Source organism: Myodes glareolus, chromosome 14 (genome assembly GCF_982192425.1).
Source record: "Myodes glareolus chromosome 14, mMyoGla1.1, whole genome shotgun sequence".
Taxonomy (NCBI): domain Eukaryota; kingdom Metazoa; phylum Chordata; class Mammalia; order Rodentia; family Cricetidae; genus Myodes; species Myodes glareolus.
The window spans coordinates 78271787-78293762 of NC_142039.1; the positions used below are offsets into that span (position 1 = coordinate 78271787).

At 44.5% G+C, this 21976-nt stretch overlaps 1 protein-coding gene across 10 annotated transcripts in view; it reads right to left on the reverse strand.

The window, feature by feature from the left end:
- Positions 1–21976, reverse strand: part of Cdc14b (cell division cycle 14B) — an 82332-nt gene that overhangs the window by 53610 nt on the left and 6746 nt on the right. For 6 of the 10 annotated variants that reach the window (XM_048447600.3, XM_048447604.3, XM_048447599.3 and 3 more), the window contains exons 2-3: positions 3341–3431; positions 2683–2758 (exon numbers count right to left, since the gene is read on the reverse strand). In XM_048447600.3, coding sequence (XP_048303557.1) covers positions 2683–2758; positions 3341–3431 — 167 coding nt within the window. Of the gene's footprint in view, positions 1–2682; positions 2759–3340; positions 3432–4638; positions 5159–21976 lie in introns of those variants that run through there. The other 4 variants (XM_085699655.2, XM_085699654.2, XM_048447603.3 and 1 more) reach the window with 4 other exon arrangements.

The window sequence follows — 21976 nt, forward strand, 5'->3', positions numbered from 1 at the left end:
GGGATAAAGCCAAGAACTCTTTTTTGTTGCTGTTCTTTGTTTTGTTTTGGTTTTTGGTTTTTCGAGACTGGGTTTCACTGTAGCTTTGGGGCCCATCCTGGAACTCGCTCTGTAGACCAGGCTGACCTCCAACTCACAGAGATCTGCCTGTCTTGCTGCTTTTGAAGAAGACCTGGGTTTGATTCCCAGCACCCACATGGCAGCTCATGTCTGTCTGTCAACTCCAGTCCCAGGGGATCCAATGTATTCCTCTGAAATCCGAGGGCACTGCATACACACACATGAAAAATGCTCATACACATAAAGTAAAAAAAAAAAAATCTTTTTGAAAAAAATAATATCTAGTCTTAAAGTCAATAAATTAAAAGGATAGGCAGAACAAAGATAATTCATGAGCCAGTAGCTGAAAGGTCTCTTCTTAATTTATGAAAATTAAGTGTACACCGGGGATCTGTGTTTGTTTCTTTATACTTCAACAGAAAGTTAAAAAGAAAAGGAAGTCATCATCACCCAGCAAGTCCCCAGGGGCACTTCACGAATGTGAGCTGCATCAAGGCTAGGACAGCAGTGTGCTGAGCTCAGCTGGAAAGCACTGCCTGTCTGCATGTTCCAGTGCCTCTGCCGTCAATGTGTGCTGTTTTCTCCCTTAGTGATTTACATGAACTGAGGAACCCAAATCTATTAAAACCAAAACCAAAACCCAGTCAGTCACTGGCAGCACAGGCATCCTATTCATCCAGGGCACTCTGAATCACACTAGCTAAACAGCCAGCAACTTTTCAAGGCTTCTAGCAAGTCATTAGAAAGGAATGCACTCATTTCTGGTGGACACAAAGAGTAAGTCTCCAACAGGCTAGGCACGAAGGTGTGTGCACAGGTGCACACACGCACAGACTTACTCTTTCAAAACTAAAGCCAATGAACAATAGTTGGGAGGAGAGGGGATTATATTTAGCCTCTTGGTCCTGTGGGAACAAAAGACTGCCAGGGACAAGTGGAAAAGGGAAGAGGGACCCAAAGAAAGAAGGCCACAGATGTTTACTTTGCTATTTAAGAGAGCCTGGGAAGAAGTCTACTCTTGTGTCTGAATGTGTAGTGAATACAGTTGATGCTCAGGAGGAGAAATGTCTCCTTTACTCAAACTTGTAATGATAGTAAACAAAAATAAATGTTATTTGTTTTGCATAGTTCTACGGTAGGTAACCCACTGATAAGTTTTTGTTTTTAATTAATACTAACAAATTCAGTATTTTCTACTTGACAGTTTATAATGACTAGCTACTTTTTTAAAATTAGAGACAAAGTCTCACTACGTCATCCTGATTGTCCTGAAACTCACTATGTAGATTATACTGGTCACAAACTTACAGGATCTACCTGCCTCTGCCTCCCAAGTGCTGAGATTAAAAGCGTGCACCATCAAGCCCAGCTAGGTACTCCTGAAGTGTCTGATCAGTAATTCAAAGTTTTTAAATGAAGGAATGGGGTTTGTGTTCACACTGTGTGCTCTCAGGGAGGCAGCTGAGGACAGGTCAATGATCTTTGGTTCTCTCACTTCCTGGTTATATGTGTAAAGAATCCAAGTTGAGGAGCAACTCATGCAACAGTCTGTAAGTTTCCAGCTCAGAGAGAGAAAGCAGGGTCTGCTTTCCTCGGCCATTTATCAGCTTTGCCTTGAGAGGAAGGAGGGACGAATGGTGGCCCAAGCAAGGGAAAATTTTCTCTTGTCCTGGCTTCAGCTCCCATTAGGTCAGACAAAAAGGGACCTAGTTAACTAACTGCCTTTCACTCAAAGTATCCTAAATCCAAACCAGAATCAAATAACCTAAGCGTAACCCACTCCATTAAAACTAGGAACCGAGTTAGTTATGTGTGTTAGTACATCCATGAGGCGATGCAGACACTGCTAGCCCAGTCTGGGTTACACATAAGTACGTCTCAAAGCCCAGAAAAAAAAACTCTAGGGAAAAAAAATGCATGCAGTAGAAGTTTAGGAAAAATTGTTTTATTACTATTACTTAATATACAAGTGTTTTTGCCTGCATACATATGTGTGTGCTATGTGTCTGCCTGGTGCCTGGTTGAATCCTCTAGAACTCCTGTGACAGACAGTTATGAGTCACCATGTGGGTCTCTGAAAGAGCATCCAGTGCTCTTGACTGCTGAGCCACCTCTCTAGACACAGAAAAATAAAAATAAAGTATATATTCGAAATACTACTACAGTGAGACACAAGACCTTTTTTGAGATAGACTCTCACAAGGTAAGTCAGGCTATATAGTCTCATATGGTGACGGTATACCAGCGAACTCACAGCAATCCTCCCGAGTACTGAAATTACAAGGTGCATCCTACCACACTGCTAAAATTTTTAGTATGTTCTCAGGACACACTTCAGTAGGAAACTCGTTTCTTGGTCAGCCCTTTGTGCTTTTTTAAAGATAAGATCTTTCTGTCTAGCACAGGCTTGCCTTCAACTTGGGATCCCCCATCCAAATGTTCGAATGTCCAGCATGTGCACCAGCACAGCTGGTCTGAAACTGTTTTTGTTTTGTAAGAGGAAGCATTCCTTCAAATTTTGAATTATTTAAACACTTTTTAAAAAGGAGCCAAGTCTCCTCTGCTTTACCCTAAAATGTTGCTGAGTGGTCACCTCGGTCAACCTTGACTTGAAAGATTTACCTTGAGCTTCTTATTTATCTTGCAACAATATCTGTACACCATTGCCAGATTGAGCGGTCCAAAGTCCGCGTAGAAGCTTTAAAAAATGAATAGAAACAAGTATGAATTAGCTATTGTGAATGTAAAAATAAGCTCCTAAAAACAAGCTACGGCAAGAGGGCATTTACCAACCCAATTAACACGGCCATACAATTCTAAGGCCCTGTCCTACTCACCCTAACAGAGGAACATTCTGGTAATCAACACCCATTTAAATAGGCAATACGTGGGGTAGAGTTGCACCTCATTAGTGGAGAGAGCTCAGCAAGCATGCACCAGGCCTGCAGCCCTCCCTAACACATAACACACACACCCCAGGTGCTGACTAACTCTAACCTCAATCATGAAAACAGTTCCTGCACATATTTTCCATTAGCAAACCCAGTAACTTACATATTCATATTTCACACAGCCCTGCGGTGCAAACTGCGACAGTATCAAATCTCAGTGTTTAAATGGAAGTTCTCAAAGATCTATTTATTACCAAGATTTGAAACAGCACCCAGCCGTAAGTAAGCATCAGATACAGGATTCTTCGAGGCTGTGTCCTCTGTACTCACACCAAGAGATTCCTCAGAACACAGTTTAAAAGTTTCCGTCTTTAAGAGGCAATACTTACTTCTCATACTCAAGTTCATTATCTATGCTGAAATAATGCTCGTTTGACGCACTCTTTGGTCTGCTGTAGAGAATGGCAAAACAAAGGCGATCTGAAATGGAAAAATTGCAATGTTCCTTCCTTCATGCTATTAAAAGTGTCCCAAGTCAAGACCCAACTCTTTTCTGATGAATTAAAAGATGGAAGTTTTTTTTAAAATCCATTTTGTATGTCCATGCCCACCCCCACATTTCAGATGGGAAAGATAACAAGGTTTAATTTTCTAGTTGATTTTGTATCAGTGTGAACCCACCCCCACTCCGTGGTGATGGAAAAGGTGATAATGTAAAATTTCTAAACAGTCTCTTTTGGTGAATAACAATAAATAAGCAAACTTTTAAAAGAAGAAATTGCCTTAATATGTCAGTTTCTACAGTGGTAGGTGATCTTTCATGCAGGGAGACTGTTTTGACTTCTGAAGTAACTAGACTAAGAAATCTCGGAAAATATAACATGCATTTGGTGGCTAGCCTGCAGCCAAGCATCAGGTTTATGAGGACACCCTGAAAAGACATGCAGCAGGAAACAAAACTTTTTAAAACAAAAACAAAGAATTTTCCAATATTGCTGATTACACCGATAGAACACAAGGTGTGTTTACCCAATTCTTTGCACAGATGTGTATTTTTTAAAAATTTGGAATCATAGCTTTGAGTTTCTTACAGATTACTGTTAAAACCGAAGCAGTGGGAGGCCAGACTGGGATGGCATCTGTTGCATGAATGCAGAGTCCGGAGTTCAGCAAGAAGAGTGGTAAAACTCAAAGGCCCACAGCCCTTACCCCCAGCCCGCAGAAAAGGATACTATCTAATAGATACCTACACTCCAAACATGGCAAAAATCAAGGACAGTCTTTGAAATATATATACTATTTTCAAACCAACTTGTTAGGGGTAAGAAGCAACACAAGCTGGTACATGCTTTTTCCCAAATAGTAATTTAAACTTTTCTTTTTCATTTGCACCTCCACTCTTACAGCGGCTGCACATGTGTCCTAGTAAATGCAACTACAAACTCCCAGCAATGCATTCAAACGAGTGACGGGGCTTAGTCCTTTCCAACCACAAACGACCTTTGATCCGCGGGGCTCAGTGCCTGGGATTTCAGTAGCTTCCAAGCGTGGGTGATGAGGGTGTAGGACACAGAGGTCATAAGCACATTAAGGTGGTTCGCCCCAAAGTCACTAGCCCTAGAGGGATTCTGGGGCAGCAGATCGCTCCTCCAGCCAGCCCGAGCCCTACCCTGCCCTGAGCACTCACCTCGGATCACCTCGGCCACCCAAGGGGTCCCCGGGCCCTCCCGGCTCATGACTCCAAAGCATCTGGAAGGCAGGACAAGAGAAGGACCTGGCGGGTCCGGGGATGACCGGCCACGGGAAGAAGAATGCAAGGGCGACCACACCCCCGAAGTTTAAAAAACAGTGAAGTTTAAAGGGCCTCGCCCATGCACTGGCGCACTGGCACGGCGACGCCCTGGCGGGTGACAAGCAGCAGACTGGGAGCCAACCCCGGAAGTCCAAACTCTGGGACGTCCCCGGGGTGGCCACGGGCCAGTGTCCTGCAAAAGGGCCCAGCCCACGGGCACGCGCGACTAGGGGTCAAATGCCCTGCAAAAAGAGAGACCTGGCCCGCAAGCATGCGCAATTAGGGCCAGCTGTCCGGCAAAGGAGAAGACCAGACAAACAGGCGCGTGTGGCCAGCTGGCTTGCAAAACGCGCGACTCAGTTAGCTCAAGGTACAGAGGACCAGTTCAAAACCCGCCATCCCGCACAATCCAGGCGCGCGTGATGAAGGATTTGGAGCCAGGCCGACAGCCTCCACTACGGGCTCGGGATTCCCGCCCACCACCACCTCCTCCGCCCCCGCCACCAGTCGCCCACTACCCCTACCACCACGAGGGGGCGCTGCGCGACCCACAAAGCTGAACGTCACTGCTAGGACCAGAAAGGCTCCGCAATAAATTGTTGAGAACAGCACCGTGTGTTTCGCCTGCCTGAGTTGGGCGTGGCCATACTACCCTCACTTATAAGAAGGAAAAATCAAGAGTTCAAGGTCAGTCTCGCTTAGAGAAAACTCAAGGCCAACCTAAGTTTAGAGTCTCTCTCAATACATAGATGTTAAGAGGCTTAGCAGGTGAAAGTGCTTACCCCTCAAAGATTCAAGCCCGATGACCTGAGTTTAATGCCCAGAACCCCCATAATGGTGGAAAGATGAAAATCAGCTCTACAAAGTTATCCTCTGACCTCCCACACATCAGGTGCACACACACTTTTTTTAAATTAAAGATAAAATCCTTTCAGCCTTGTGTGACTCCTGTATATGCCCAATGACTGACCAAGAGAGAGTAAACGATGACTATCCTTTAAAGCAAGGGACCCTGAAACTTCACTGGGGCGGCGGCTCTGTGTGTGTGTGTGTGTGTGTGTGTGTGTGTGTGTGTGTGTGTGTGTGCTACCCGGCATGTCTCACAGGCTCTCTGACTATGTGAAAAATTCCAGTTCATATTCTAGTTTCAGCCGGAGATGCAGCCGAATTTGATCCCTAGCACCACATAAAACTGGGCATGGTACCCCACAGCTGTAATTTCAGTTCTTGAAAAGTAGAATCGGCTGGGCGGCGATGGCACGCGCCTTAATCCCAGCACTTGGGAAGCGGCGGCTGGCGGATCTCTGTGAGTTCGAGGCCAGCCTGGTCTACATAGTGAGTTCCAGAATAGCCAGGGCTGTTACACAGAAAAGCCCTGTCTCGAAAACCAGAAAAAGTGCTAGGCGGAGGCTGCACACACCTTTAATCCCAGCACTCGACAGGCAGAGACAGGTGGATCTCTGAGTTGGAGGCCAGCCTGGTCTAAAAAAAGTGAGTTCCAGGAAGGCTCCAAAGCTACAGAGAAACCCTGTCTTGAAAAACCAGAAAAGTGGAATCAGGGGAAACAGGAGTTCAAGGTCATCTTTAGCCACAGAGGTTCAAGACGTCTGGGAGACACAAAACCCGTCTCAAAAACAAACAAGACCTTCGTTTCAGGTAAAGGTGTAGCCCAGAGCTGTGCTGCTCAGCAGCAAAAGGCCCATGGCTTCGTTACCAACACACACACAGACTAGTAAGACTATTATTTTAGGGAGCTGGTTACCATGCTCCCCTCCCATCAAGTTCCTGGCTATGAAGTACCAGCTGAGTGGTACTAATTCCAAGAGTAACAATCCTATATAAGAGATATTGGAGTCTGCCCAAAGAGAACCTGATCTCTGAGTATGACCACAGCCAAGGGAGAGGGTGTTATCAAACTCCCTCTATTCAAGATTTTTCAGAAATGGGTTAAAAAGGAGAATCTCCACTGAGGAGTTGCCTTCATCACACTGGCCTATGTGACTGATGCAGAAGGCCCACCTCAGTGTGGGTGGTGCTGTCCCTAGGCAGATGGTCCTCAGTAGTATAGGAAAGCAGGCTGCGTAAGTCATAACAACAAGCCAGTAAGCAGAGTTCCTCCATGGTCTCTGGCTTCAGGTTCCTCCCCTGACTTCTCTTAGTGATAAAACCTGAACTGAGAGTTTTCAGCTAAAATAAACCCCTTTCTCCCCAGTTGCTTCTGGTCGTGGTATTAATCACAGCAATAAAACTCTCACTACAGTTGACTCAGTGCAGTCAGGGAGCAGGACCCAGGCATACCCAGCAGGCACAGTGGGCAGAGCTGACCCAGAGAGAAGTCACACACAGGCACTTTAGCCAGACAGACGCTCAACTACGGTTATGAGCCAGGAACTTTAACATTCTTATCTTTCTATGTAAGTAATTTCATCAGAGGGGATTTACCACTATATTTGCCTCATTTCAAAGAGAAAACTTGCCCTAGGGAATATTTTCAACATACTTCACTGAAGGCCTTCTTAAAGGGTTTTGGTTTTGTTTTGTTTTTGCCCGAGACCACTTTGTCCATGGAATTTTTTATATTAACCTAGGTAAAGCACGGGTGTATAAAATAGGCATGCAAATCAAATACGTACTGGTAAATCACGAGGAAAATTATTTTCAAGCAATTCTTTGGCATATATGTGAACGTCACCACTAAAGGCTAAACCAAAGTTGCCAATTAGATGGCTGTGCTTGTTTATTTTCACACAAAGAATGAATTTCGGGGCGAATATCTGATAACGCAGGACACGAAGCATCTTCAAGATTTTTTCAGAGGTCATCAACATTTAGACTTTACAGTCATCAGTGCTTGAGAACACATGATACTTTACATAAATATACAGTACAAAATGTCATAAATATGTTTACAAAGTCATTCAGAAACTGTCTCCATTCTGTCCCAATCTCAAGGCAAAACTCATTCGAGCATTTTAGTTTGTCTAACAAACTCAAGTCAGCAATTTTTAAAATCAAATATTTCACCATAACACAACCAAAGATAGACTATTTGACACATACTTGCTGAGGGTGGCAGCGGGAAGGATTACTAAGGTCTCCGCCTTCGTTAATTAAACAGAATGTCTGCGAGAGAAGAGAACGTACTGCAGCAAACCGTGCACTCTGAGAGGGGTTCCAGGGAGCGCTGGTTAAAGCTGCAGAGAGACATGCACAGCGGAAACCGCTACATTGTGTTTCAAAACCAAGGGTGCAGTGAGGCTGTCCAGGCAACAACACCAGCAAGGGCTGCCAGGGACACCTCACGGTCATTCTGGTTTGATTCTGAATGAGTATTTGCTCACTACACACTTTAGAAGCTTTTTATTATTACCATTTTTTAGCTACCTGAGCATTCAGCCACCCAGCTCTACATGGGGCTGCACCTCATAGATTAGGAAACTGAATCTCTTTATAAGAAGCAAAGTCTTTTTGTTTGTTTCCTGAGAAAAGCTGGGCTTGAACTCTGAGATCTGCCTGCACCACCGCCACCACTACCCTGATTTTTAAAAATGGAAACCAGGGCAAAAGACTTGAAGACAGTTGACCAAAGAAAATAAATTTCTTTTATTTATATATATAAATAGATTATGTATTTATATATATATATAGATTATGAAAAAGAAGTACTCAAAAATAATCAGAGCGACGAAAATTAAAATCACAATAACAATACTACCTTTTAGAAAAGATGTAGTGCCATCATCATATTCCTATACTGCTAAGAACCATAAAACACTATTAACATTCATTAACACAGAAAGTGTCCAAGTGGGAGCCTGACCCTCCTGCAAACAAGCCTTCCAGGTAATGAGGGTCTCAAAGGAAAAGCTGCAGGCAAGGAAAGAACACACTCAGCTCCCCTGTGCTCAAGCCCAGAGCTGACTGACGACTGTTATGTCCTGTAAGTCAGATACTAACCAGGTTCAATATTCTGTGGAATTTAAGAAGCCCCTTTATCCAGCAATGTTCGTGGGACTTTCCAAACACCTGTACTAACCCAAATCACAAAGAACACCGTGTCTCTTAGCCTAACTCGATACTGTCAATTGATCTTGGACCTACTTCCTTCTTATGGCACAACACACACACACACATACACACACACCCAACCCTCCACAAAGACCTTAAAAGAACATCCTTTGTTTTTCCTATACTGGCTTAAGTTTAATTCAGTCCTCCTAAGACCCCCCCTTCTTTTTTTTTTAAAAAAAAGATTTATTTATTTATTATATATACAGTGCTCTGCCTCCTTGTACACCTGCAGGCCAGAAGAGGGTACCAGGTCTCACTGTAGATGGATGAGCCAGCATGTGGTTGCTGGAAACTGAACTCAGCAACCCAAGCCCTTTTGCCAGGACAATCCAATTCTGGGCCTTTGATTGTCGGCTTCAGCAGTTAACTTGACATAAACCTAGAGTCACTTGGGAAGAGGAACCTCAGCAGAAGAACTGTCCCCATCAGATTAGCCTGTGGTATCTGTGACATTTTCCTAATTGCTAACTGATGTGGAAGGGCCTGGCCCACTATGGTGAGCCTGGGCTGGGTAAGAAAGGTAGCTGAGCAAGCCCCTCCACGGTCCCCTCTTTGGTTCCTATTCCAGCTCCTGCCCTAGGTTATCCTGGATGATAGACTGTGACCCGTGAGCTGAAATAAACCCTTTCCCCACAAGCTGATTTTGTTCATGATGTTATCACAACAACAGAGAAGCAAACTAAACACTCAAACCTAACATCACTTCTCTCTAATCCTAACAGAGAGGCAGACACAGGAAAGAAGAGACCTCCATATGTTATAACCCTCTTTGATAGTGTGGGGGAGCTAAACTGGTGAGAATGAGCAGAGCAGACACCCAACATTGACCTCTGCATGCTCACCTGTACAGACCTGCATACTCACCTGTACCCTGTGCACACACAGACACACACAGAACCCAACGAGGGCATCTTAGCATCCAGCAGTCTAAAGATGCTCAGTCACCCCCACTTCACCACGGGAAGCGTTACCATTTTGGCAGTAATGAAAAAATATTCTAAAGAGACATTGAGCCCCTCCTTTTGGCTATCAGAATACACACTCTAAGAAAATGGGATTTCCCCAGAAATTCCACGTTGAGAGAAGGGAGAGACTGAAGTCTGAGGCCAGCAGAGGAGGAGCTTTCTGGGAACTGAACTGCCTTTTGGGAAAAACTGGAGCCTAGACTGAAGGGACTCTCTGCCAGTCCAGGCACGGCAAAAATGGCTCTGGCAGGCCTTGCCCTTCTCCTCCATTCCCTCTGCCTGGCTAAAAACAGATTACATTCCAGAAGCTAGCCACCAAGGTCTGTTTCCTTATTTGGCCACTTCTTCCGCCAGAGGCTGACTACCAAGATCCGTCTATTAAAGTCTTGAAGTTCAGCTATCAAAAACCCCCTTTGGCTGCCCTAATTAGCGTGCCCAGTCAAAATTTAATGCCTCATCCTAACACCGAATATCCCTTTTACCTTTATAAGACTGCCAATTGTCTGTGGGCCACGTTTGTCTGCTCTCTACCCAGGGGGAGTCCTTTGCCACTGATGCCCCCCACCCCAAACACACACCAGGAAAAACATCCCTTGTCCCTCTCCCTCATTCTCTATCTCTTATCTTTGTCTCCTCTGGGGCAAATCTCCTTTGTGCTGAGAATTTGGTCTCGGGGTGTCTCGTGCCTTCACAGAGAATGATGGCATGAAGAACCAGACCTCAACCAGTCTTGCTTAGTTAAGCATACCTTGGGCCTGGTCTCATGTAGCCCTGGCTGGCCTACTAGAACTTGAACTCACAGAGTATCGGATTCTGCCTTCAGAGTGCTGGGATAAAAGGTGTGCGCCTCTGTATCAAACTCAGACCCCAATTTCCCCTAAATTTTACATCAGAATTCTAGAACATGAACGGGAGTGGGGGGACACATGGATCTCTTTATTCCCCTTCTCAATGTGGCAACACTGAATAAATTTCTTTTTCTGTTTTTCACTAGGACTCATTTGTTTAACTCGCTTACTGAGAACAGGTGGTCAAGGCTCGCTTCTCAGGGTTGCCAGGACCCAGACCCGGAACCTAATAAATAAGGTAAAAGCAGAAAGCATCAAGGGAGACAAAGTAACTGTGCTACATCACTTGGCTTGTGACATCTGGGTAAATCAAAGCTCTGACCCCACAGAACCACCCTATGCAGTCAGAACTGACTCAGGGGAGGGGCACGTGCAGGGGCTTAGGAAAAAGACTTTCTTTAGTTTTTTTTTTTTTTTTTTTGACACAGAGTCTCATGTAGTACAAGCTGGCTCAACCTGATCTTGGACTTCTGATGTTCCTGTCTCCGCCTTGCCTGTGCTGAGTACAGACATGCACCAGTCTGACTGGTTGATGTGGTGCTGAGGATAGAATTCCAGGCTTTGTGCACGCTAGGCAAGCATTACTGACTGTGCTTTCCCCTCAGCTCCTTTCTGATTATTGCATCTCAGCATGACTTCTGTGAACGCCTGGTGGCAAGTAATTAAGTAGCTCTGGGAAGCAAGTTCCACATCCAACTGCCTATTTTGGATCAGATGGCATGAACGATTTAAAAAAGAAAAAAGAAAAGAAAAAACAAGGTGCAATGGAAGCGATGAAGTCCATGCACGTGAGCTTCCCCTCAGCTTTGCATCTTGAGGACACAATGCCAAGTAGGGCAGAAGGGACTAGGTGGGGTGCCCAGCAAGAACCCAGACAGCGAAGCAATGCTGCTCCGTCAGGCATCCCCACCTTTACTTACAGGTCAACTTAATTACAGCTGATTTCCCTGTGGTGTCATTTGGCTCCAGTCACAGTAGCTGTGCTGCACACGGACCTGGCATCGGCTCCACAGGAAGTGGGAAGCCAAAGGCTCTTAAGACAAGCTATGTGCATGCTTTGATTTGGAGGGCAAAAACCTCTGTATATATTTTTCAAGTTAATGTGACAATGAGGATGGAGTCATCCCGTGTGAAACACTTCTGACATCTGAGTCGTGATGACCCCAACAGCCAACAATCCCCAAGAGACCATCTATTCAAATAATATTAAACTTCAGAGCTGAGGATGCCATGACACACTCACCCCACCCACAGATTCACAACAAATAAATGCAATTAATTTTTTAAAAGAATAAACATGAAAAGTCTGTGTGTATGGTACTGGGAATTGAGCCCAGAGTCTTGTGCAGGCTACACAGGAGCTCTACCACTGAGCTATCCACAGCCCTCTTTATTCTGAGGCAGGGTCACACGTGGTTCACCTGCAGCCCTCCTGCCCTCAAAACACTCTAATATTTCCAAATTATTAAGGGCAGTTTAGCCTTTTTGAATGATCCCCAGGCAGCACCATCAAGTGTGACCAGAAGTCTCCATGAACTCTGAAACACATGAATGTGTGAAGAACCCAGAATAGTAACTGCACCCTTAGTTCAGGGAACAGGCTTAAAATGGTAGGTAAGATGGGAAGCACTAATCTAGGAAGTTCTAAAGCTGCCAACTGATATTCAGCAGACTAAGGAAAAATTACCTCTCATGCTTCCAAAGTCAAGACTTTAGTCTCTGGACTCAGATACCAGGAGGAAGCTTCAGTTTTGTTCATTACAGGTCTGCCAGAGTGAGCAGTTTTATTTTCCGTGGACTAAGAATGAATTCTTCCCAAAGGAAACACGGTATTGTGCAATTGTGCAAGGCTTTGGTAAGTAAGAGAATGCAACCCAAAAGGTGCCAGTGGAAGGCAGTGTTCAGTCGCTAAATCACATCCTGTAAACCACGACATCCCTACTTTCCAGCTCTATAACTTCATACAAGCCTGTCACACACAGTCCATCCAAGTCCTGAGCAGTTCAACCGGAAGGGTATCTATCCTGCATTAAAAGAATGCCTCAGAGTTGTTATCTAGCTTGTTAGAAGACAGACTTAAGGTTGGCTTCATACACTCGTGCACACTCCATTTAGCTGAGAACAAAGAGTTCCTGGAAATGGAACTTGCCTCTGAGTCGGCCGAGTCTCCATGGAGACCCATTCCTGGCATGGCACCTTGGCAATGGTTTGGTTCTTCCAGTCTTACCACATTCACAGTCAAGATCTGCCTGCTCACCAACCTTCTGGATGTTCCTCACACAACTGCTAACAGAACCCTCAAGCAGCAGTAGTGTTTACGCGACCTCCTGCTGAAAGAAATCCAAGTCCTTATTCCCTTGATCCCTTACACACCTCACTTGAGACTTCGCCTCAGGGATGCTGGTCTCACTGATGACGGCTCATCTTTCAACCCAGCTCACCAACTTTGTCCCAGTAAAGCAAAGGTTTCACCTCAGTGGCTGTGGTCTCTTGTTAACCACAGCTGATTCTTTGGCCACAATGGACTACAAACCAGATTCTTTTTTTCCCCCTCTCTCCTACCTGCTCAACTCACTGTTGTATAACATATCCTCCCAAACTGAAACATTCAATCCTGTGGGGAAGCTTTTAAAAACAAAAAGGTGAAAGCTGGGCCCACACCTTTTATCCCAGCAACCAGGAGGCAGAGGCAGGCAATCTCTGAGTTAGAGGCCACATGGTCTACGGAGGGAGTTCCAGATACAGGACTAAACAGAGAAACCTTGTCTCAACCAAAAACACCAAACTCAGGAAGGTAAGCAACTCAAAATAACTTCAGGCAGTCCCTGAAACTCATCAGATTCACTAGGCCCCTCTCCGCTAGAGTAAACAGAAATTGAAAGATCCTCTCAGATCAGACAAGCAAAACTGCAAAGACTGAAACCACATAGGCTGCCCAGAAGCAGCAGCAACTACCCTGATTGCCTGAAAGAGAATTAGACCAACTAAGGCACCTGGAAAAGGAACTCCCCAACCTGCTGAGCTGCCTGCAGGCCATGCTTATGTGAGATCACCCACGTTAGGGTGGGGGCTTTGGTCATCCAGCAATCTTCAAGTAATTTCTGCTCAAGTACGTGGATGCCCTTCAATTAACAGGAGGTAGTCTAGTGTAATGGTAACACCACCCCCTTTCACAACCCCTGATTGTTTATTAATAGAAAACAAAAACGGGAATACAGGGTTAAAAAGCCCATCTTCACTTCTGGGTTTGAAAATCTACCAATCCCTGAGCTTAAAATCCCACCAATCCCCACCCCGGGAACCCACCCCCCAAGAAACCCTACATAAAGCCTGCCTTCCACTCGTTCCCTGCTACTTCTCCCCGGAGCAGGGGCAGCTATCCTCTTGAGTTTTCCCCTTCTGTGAGGTTTGTTGCAGTGAGACTTTATGGCATTCCTTGGCTCCCAACTCCCAGGAAGTCTTTCTCCTCAGAGCTGCAACACTTACAGCCATATTCCTGAGAGGAACTGACAATTCCGTACTTCATGAGTTTCCTATCTGGGGTGGGAAGACTTGTGTGTTGCATCTCCTTAGGAAAAGTTCTGTCACACAATACCCATAGATTCTTTTTTTTAATATTTATTTATTTAATATGTACACAATATTCTGTCTGTGTGTGTAAGCCTGTAGGCCAGAAGAGGGCACCAGACCTCATTACAGATGGTTGGAAGCCACCATGTGGTTGCTGGGAATTGAACTCAGGACCTTTGGAAGAGCAGTCAGTGCTCTTAACCACTGAGCCATCTCTTCAGCCCACCCATAGATTCTTAATTCAAATTATCACATAAACAGCCCCAGTCATCTTTCCACCTTTCTGAACCTTCGGGAGACAGGCTCCACCATCTGCACCTCTCTCAACATCACCTTCCAGGTTCCTACAGAACAGTTCACTGAACTCCAACCGTTCAGTGCTCTTCTAGCCTAAATTTCCAACAACCTTTCCCAAAAAACACAGCCAGGTGTGTCACAGCAACCACCTATTCCCAGCACCAATTTTGTCCTAGTTGGCTCTCCGTTGCTGTCATAAACACCTCACCGAAAGCAACTTGGAGAGAAAAGGCTTTATTTCAACATACAGACTATCACAGACAGTTGTCGAGGCAGGACCTGGAGGCAGGAACTAGACAGAGACCGTGGAAGAAAGCAGCTATGGCTTACTCTCCATGCTCACATTTAGCTACCTTTGTTACACCTATCAGGTTCACCCACAGTGGTCTGTGCCCTCCCACATCGACCATCAATCACTAATCAGGCTTGCCTGCAGCCAATTGTTGAGGTTCCCTCTTCTCAGAAGACTCTAGCTTGTGTCAAGTTGATGGGGGGGGGGGGGGGAAACAGAACCAGCTCACATGCATCCTTGAAAAGAAGTCTTGTTAGGTTTGCATCGTCAACATCCAGCCTGGCATTCTCCCATTAGCCCAAAATGCCAACTAGTCAGACACGACACAATGATTAAAAAAAGCTCCACACGCGCTAGAGAAAGACACCGTGCAACACATCTCACGTGGAGAGGCTTTTATTAGGGGAAAGGGAACGTAAAAGAGAGGGGGAGGGGGAGGGGGAGACTGGCCTCTGGGGACAGGAACAGCAGAAGAGCAGAGAGGTAGTGGGCGAGAGATGGGGGGAACAGACATAGAAAGAGAGATGGGAGGGAGTTGGGTAGGGCCCTTTTAAAGGGGAACTTAGTGAACAGGCACAGAGGTGCTCTTAGTGGCTGCAGCTGAGGAAGCATCCTGTCAGAACCCCAAGGTCAGCACAGTACAGATGCCTGAACACTAACGGTGACAATATCACATTTGCTGGGGGCAGAGGGTGTAATAAGAAATTAAAGCATCACAATAACAAATAGAAAGGGAAAACCTTAACTACATAACTATTTGAAGCAAGCACTTTAAGAACGTCATCCAGAGGCTGGCATTTTGGCTCAGGAGTTCAGTGCAAGCTTAGATATATAAGAACCTGAGTTCCTAGTACTACCAATAAATAAATAAATAAATATTTTTTTTTAAAAGTCAGGAGTGGTAGAACAAGTAGTCGAACAAGGTCAACCCCAGCTCTGTTGAGTTGAGTGAGTTCAAGGCTAGCCTGAGCTACCTGAGGCCTTCTCAGAAAAGAAAGCCCAACAACCCCTACCAATTTCCAGCACAATTCAATTGCAACAACATTCCTTTCAAGGCTTTCTCTGCCTAGGAGACTGGTTGGCCCAACAGGACAGTCCCTGAAAACTCTGTCACAAGTAGCCCTGCGGCAATGACTGTGTCACTGAAGTAGAAACAGAAGAGGCCCGGACACTCTGGTAACTGCAGGCTAGCACCCAAATTGGCTTCCAGGTCTCTACAGCAACAACTTGCTAGACAATGGCACTGGGTGCAGCTCTACACAAGCCTGCTTATTTTCAGTAGACTTCTTCAAAGACAATGTAATTGCAACAAAGCAACATTTGCCAAGGGTTTTGTGTTTACAAAAATGGCCTTATTAAAAATTACTCAAAGCATAAATCTCCTATTTCATGCTTGTTTCATTAGCTCAGAAACTAAAATTAGACCGATATTCAAGGCTAAGAATGACCCCTGCACAAAGGGTGAGGGGGGATGGGTATTGAACCTGGGGACTAAAGTATGCTGTTAGGCAAATACTATCTAGTTACACTCTCAGGGCCTATATGTCATTTTAAATTTTAAAATGGTTCTTAAAGCTTCAATTTAAAAATTTAAAGAAGCATGCCTGTAACCCCAGCACTAGAAAGGCTGAGGCAGGAGGATTATGATTTTAAAAGCCAGTCTAGGCTATATAAGTGATGCTCTTTTCTCAAAATAATAATAATAATTATAATAATAATGATGATGATGATGAAGAAGAAGAACAGGATACAGTGTATGTTACTTTTCAAAATATCTCACACCTTCATTTTGGAAATTATCAAAACTTTCCGCTTAAGGAAAAATTCCTGGGGTAATACACCTGTACTCCCAGCACTCAAGCGGAGGCAGGAGGATCAGAAATTCAAGGTCATCCTTGACTATTAAATTTGAAGCTAGCCTGGTCACATGAACTGCCTCAAAATTAAATGAATGAATAAATAAATCAATCAGTTCCTGCTTGCTCTAGAGGGAAAATAAGAGTCTTTAGAGTCAGCTGCCAAGCCTGACAATCTGGGTTTGACCCAAGACTCACAGGGCAGGAGATAGCTGAGTGCATGTGTGTATATGTGAGCATATACACACGTGCACTCACACACTAAATCATCATAATAAAAATGTTTAGTTGGGTATGGTGGCACACACCTTTAATCTCAGCATTCAGGAGCCAGAGGCAGGTGGAGTTCTGTGAATTTGAGGTCAGCTTGGTCTACAAAACAAGTTCCAAGCCAGCCAGGGCTACATAGTGAGACCCTGTCTCAAAAAAACTCCCCCATCCCTCCACAAGACAGGGTTTCTCTGAGTAACAATTCCTGATGTCTTGGAACTAGCTCTTGTGGACCAGGCTGGCCTGGAACTCACAGTGGTCCACCTGTCTCTGCCTCCCGAGTGCTGGAATTAAAGGCACGTGCCGCCGCCACCCGGCTCAAAAAACCTTTTTAATTATGAAGAAAAGAGATAGAGAGAGAGGAGCGGGGAGGGAGGGAGAGGGAGAGAAAGGAAGTCTGAAAACCCAGCTCAAACGTCGAGGTATCCCATCATCCCAAGGCATCCCTTGCAGAAGACAGCAAGAGCAGCACCAGGCCACAAGGCTCCCTTGCAGAGTCTCTGCTGCAGCTCTCCCTGCAGCTGGTGCAAGGATGAAATGGAAAATGCATTCAAATGTGTCTTGATTGAATTTGTGCTTTAGGCTCTTTCCGTTTCAATGATATTAAAATGAGAACACATTAACAGTGGAGTTAAAAATCCACGCTCAGCTGTGTCCCTGGCTTTATAAACTAAGCCTGAATGATATTTCAGTATCAAAAGGGAAGAAACGCATGTTAAGATGCTCCAGTTCCACGTATGAGGCACTTCCAACAAACCACTCAGACGGTATTTCAACAATAAGTTCCAAATGCAGTTTGAGAACATCTTCCATGAAGTTAACATGATTTTAATTCCATCACACATGGTTGGCAAAGCAATAATCCTTCAGCATCCTAAAAGAATGTGAAACTTAGGGTGTTTTTCTGCTTAGCTACTGAAATAGCGATTTAATTAATATTTAGTGACTTCCACATAAGAGATCAAAAGCAACCTAGGGAGGAGAGGGCTTATTTCATCTTACATTCCCAGATGATAGTCTATCACTGAGGGAACTCAAGGCACAAACCTGAGGGCAAAATCTGAAACTGTACAGTTGAGGCCTAATGATTAAAAATCAACCTAGGGAGGAGAGGGCTTATTTCATCTTACATTCCCAGATGATAGTCTATCACTGAGGGAACTCAAGGCACAAACCTGAGGGCAAAATCTGAAACCGTATAGTTGAGGCCTAATGATTAAAAATCTATTGCTCTCGTGTTCAGACCTAAGGACACGTTCCTCACATCTAACAGTAACCAAGAATATGCCCCACAGCCAGGCAAACCCACGGACCAATCTGATGAAAGTAATTCCTCAATTAAGATTTCCTCTTTAGAGAAACCCTGTCTGGGGGGGCGCGGGGGAGATCCCTCTTTCAGATGACTCCAGCTTGTATCTAACAAGAAAAAACTAAAGCATAAACGAATAATTTTTAAAGTAAAACATGCGCACAGAAACACACACAAAGATACACTGGGAAAAATAACCGGCACTGTGCAGGAATGATCAAGCGACATAAAACTGTCTCAAACTGATACTTTAAAGAAGAAAGCCACATGGTTAAGTCCTTGTTACCTGTCCTCACTGAGATGACCAAGAATCCACTGCTCTGTGTTCAGATAAGGGCCGTGCTATTATAAATCTTCTAGTCCTCTGCCCCCTCCCCTCAGTAACACTTGGTTCAACTCCTTGTTCGTAGCAATTGCGCAATAAATTCTTATTAAATAGATATTTTACTTAATTCCATAGAATAATTCATACAGATGAGCAAAATGCAGAGAATGATTCAGCGGAGATGGTTCTAAAATAGAGAGCTTTGCAGAATTTGAAATTCGTAAACGATATTAAAGAATTATGGCTTGGGTATAAAAAGATCAATGTCATAAACTGCGCAGCAGAGCTGAGAATAGTTTCACTTCCAAATGAGAACCTGAAGGAACAACAAGTTCCAGTGACATCGGGAACAAGACGTTTTGCTCTTGTGAAGAGCAGGCTGCCAACAGAATTTCAATGGGATAAAAGTGAACTACCTGGAAAATGGAATCAGCGAGTGATGCGATCTAGAATTAATTCCAGCCCAGCTTCCTCTGCTTTCCAGACAAAGGGACTAAATCTGATTGGTGAACATAGCACCCTCCAGAACTGCCCCAGTGGAATATAAACGATACTAAGAACTGTACAGGGCTGGAGACATGGCTCAGAGATTAAGAGCACTGGCTGCTCTCGCAGAGAACCTACGCTCAATTCCCAGCACCCACATGGCAACTCACAACCATCTGCAACTCCAGTTGAGAAGATCTGGTGGCCTTTTCTTGCTTCCTCGGGCATCACACACATATGGTCCACTTACATGCAGACAAAACATTCATACACATAAAATTATATATAAAATTATATATATATATATATTTTAAAAAGTGAATAATTGAAATATATGCTATTTATTGTATGTATGGGACCACTAGCTCCTTATTTGAACACTTGGAGATCAAAATAAATTAGAACATTAAAATTTTTAAATTAAACAGAGACTGCCTTCTGCTGTAACTCTGCAGCTCTGTGGTAGAGCACCTGCCAATCACACATGAGGCCCTGGAACTGAACCCTAGCACCCAGCTTGATTTCCTGTCTGAACCCAAAACAGAACATAAACACCCTTCCCCAGCCCCAAACGGAAATTAGCATTTCATGAAATTTCCCTACTGCTTCATGGAAAAAACAACAACAACAAAAATATAAACCTGCCCAGTAGGCACAAAATCCTAAAAAATGGCAAGATTTTAAAAACCCTCACTCAAACAAAGCAAACAAACCAAAAAGAATCGTTGTTATGACAGTTAATTATAAATATTCCTTCAAAAAGCACATTCAAAGGTATTTCAATTTTAAAAGACAAACATTAATGTTATCAAAAATACTTACCACTTAGCATTCACAATCAATAAAATATCTGGAAACCACATTTGGTATTATCATACACAGAAATCAACTCTTTTGATAAAAAGACAAGTTTCAGATTCAGCTGTAAAGAAGTCAGAGCTAAAGCTGTCACCTCAAACTAAACCAAGGACGGACAAACAGACAGACACAACCAAGAATCACAACTCAAAGGTGAGATTTTTACTGTTTAAAAGTTAGCAGAAAGAACCACAAAGTAGGCAAGGATCTGAATACCTTTGTTGGCGAAGTATCCATGAAAAGCTATAGAAAAGAGAGAGAAAAGGGCATAAAACTTCCATCGAAACAGGGTCCAGATGAGACGGACACATCACACTTCGACAGTCTTGACTTTGAGGGCCAGGGTGAGGGCTTAACTTGTGGAAAGGCTTGCCACCAAGCCTGACAGAGTTTGATCCCTGGGACACAGATTGTTAAGGGAGAAAATCAGTTCTCCTGCGCCTACGCTTATTTACGCATGTGCACGTGCGCATACACACACACACACACACACACACACACACATGCACACACAGTCACAAACATTTACACACACTAAAGAAATATAAATTTTAAAAACTTAAAAATATTTATCTTTAGTTTTGGGAAAGTTAAAATCAGTTTTTAAAACTTATTTTTAACTATGTGCATACAGGTTCTCAAGGACACCAAGCGGGCACTGGATCCCCTAGAGCTGGAGTTATAAGACTGTAAACTGCTTGACGTAGGTGCTGGGAACCAAGTCTGTAAGAACACTACACAACCTTAGCTAATGAGCCATCTCTCCTGCCTTGATTTTGTGTTAATTTTATTTTTGATGTTTTCTACAGTAATCTCTATAAAACAGTGGAAGTCAGATCATCTAAAAAAAAAAACAAAAAAACGAAAAACACCTGAAAATAGGGGGGCTGGAGAGCACTTACTGCTCTTGCAGAGGAACCAGGTTCCATTCCCAACGCCTACAACTCCAGGCCCAAGGGATCTGACATCCACTTCTGGCCTCCACAGACACCAAGCATACATGTGGTGCATGGACACACATGCAGACAATACACAAATTTACGCATAAAAAATAATTTAAAAACAAACTAGAGCTGGGCGGTGGTGGTGCACGCCTTTAATCCCAGCACTTGGGAGGCAGAGGCCAGCCTGGTCTACAAGAGCTAGTTCCAGGACAGCTAGGGCTGGGGGGAGGGGATCTATTTCTGGCTTTTGATCCTTCCATATAACATGTCTCTGCTACCCATGAAGTAATTAGTGAAAGGGCCTCTGGAAGCCAATCTGCTTTACAAAACAAAACAAAAGAGCAAACTATAATACCCCGCCCCCCGGGTAAACAGGCAATCCTAGACCAAACCCTTGAGGAGCTGGCCATCTGTGGAATACTAATACAGATAACGGCAGGACACAATCATGCTTGCAATTAACCATCCTGAAAATGGATGTTGGCTCGGTGTGTGTTTTACATTCTGAAACCTTCTACCAGTGTCTCCCACACGAAGACACATGTAAACTTAGCAACTATAAGCCCTGCAGGATAAAGGCTCAGATGTGAAATCGGACCTTTGGTGTAGTGCTACTCTTTGAAGTCTTTAAAGAACACTCCTCGGTGTCTCTGGCCTCCTCGCTGGCTCTGATACTTCCCGTGACAGCCGTGCACCAGCTGGGAGCTGTCAGCAGAGCAGCACTGCCTCCGTGCTGATTCCCAGGTAGGAGACAACTGCGAGCTTCTCAACTAGGAGGAGCCTTCCAGCATAATGACCTTCTCCCCCTGACACCCCAACACTGTCACCAGGGAAACCCTGGAGCCTGGTGCAGCCACGATCCTCAGCATTTTCCCAGGCAACCCTTTCACTTCATCCCTGACACACTGGGGAGTTGAGGCTCCAAAAGGTTATGAATAAAATCAGCCTGACTCAGTCCCATGAGCGGTAGCAGTGACCAAGTAAGGTCCCTCCTGAGTCCTTCAGCCTTCCAAAAGTCTGGCCTCGCTCTTCAGAACCTGCCCCAAGGATTTCAAACACAGCACACGCTTGCCAACCTCTCTCTCTCAGCTTCACCCTCCAAGTTCTGTTTTCCCAATTCTCTCTCTCGCGCGCGCACACAC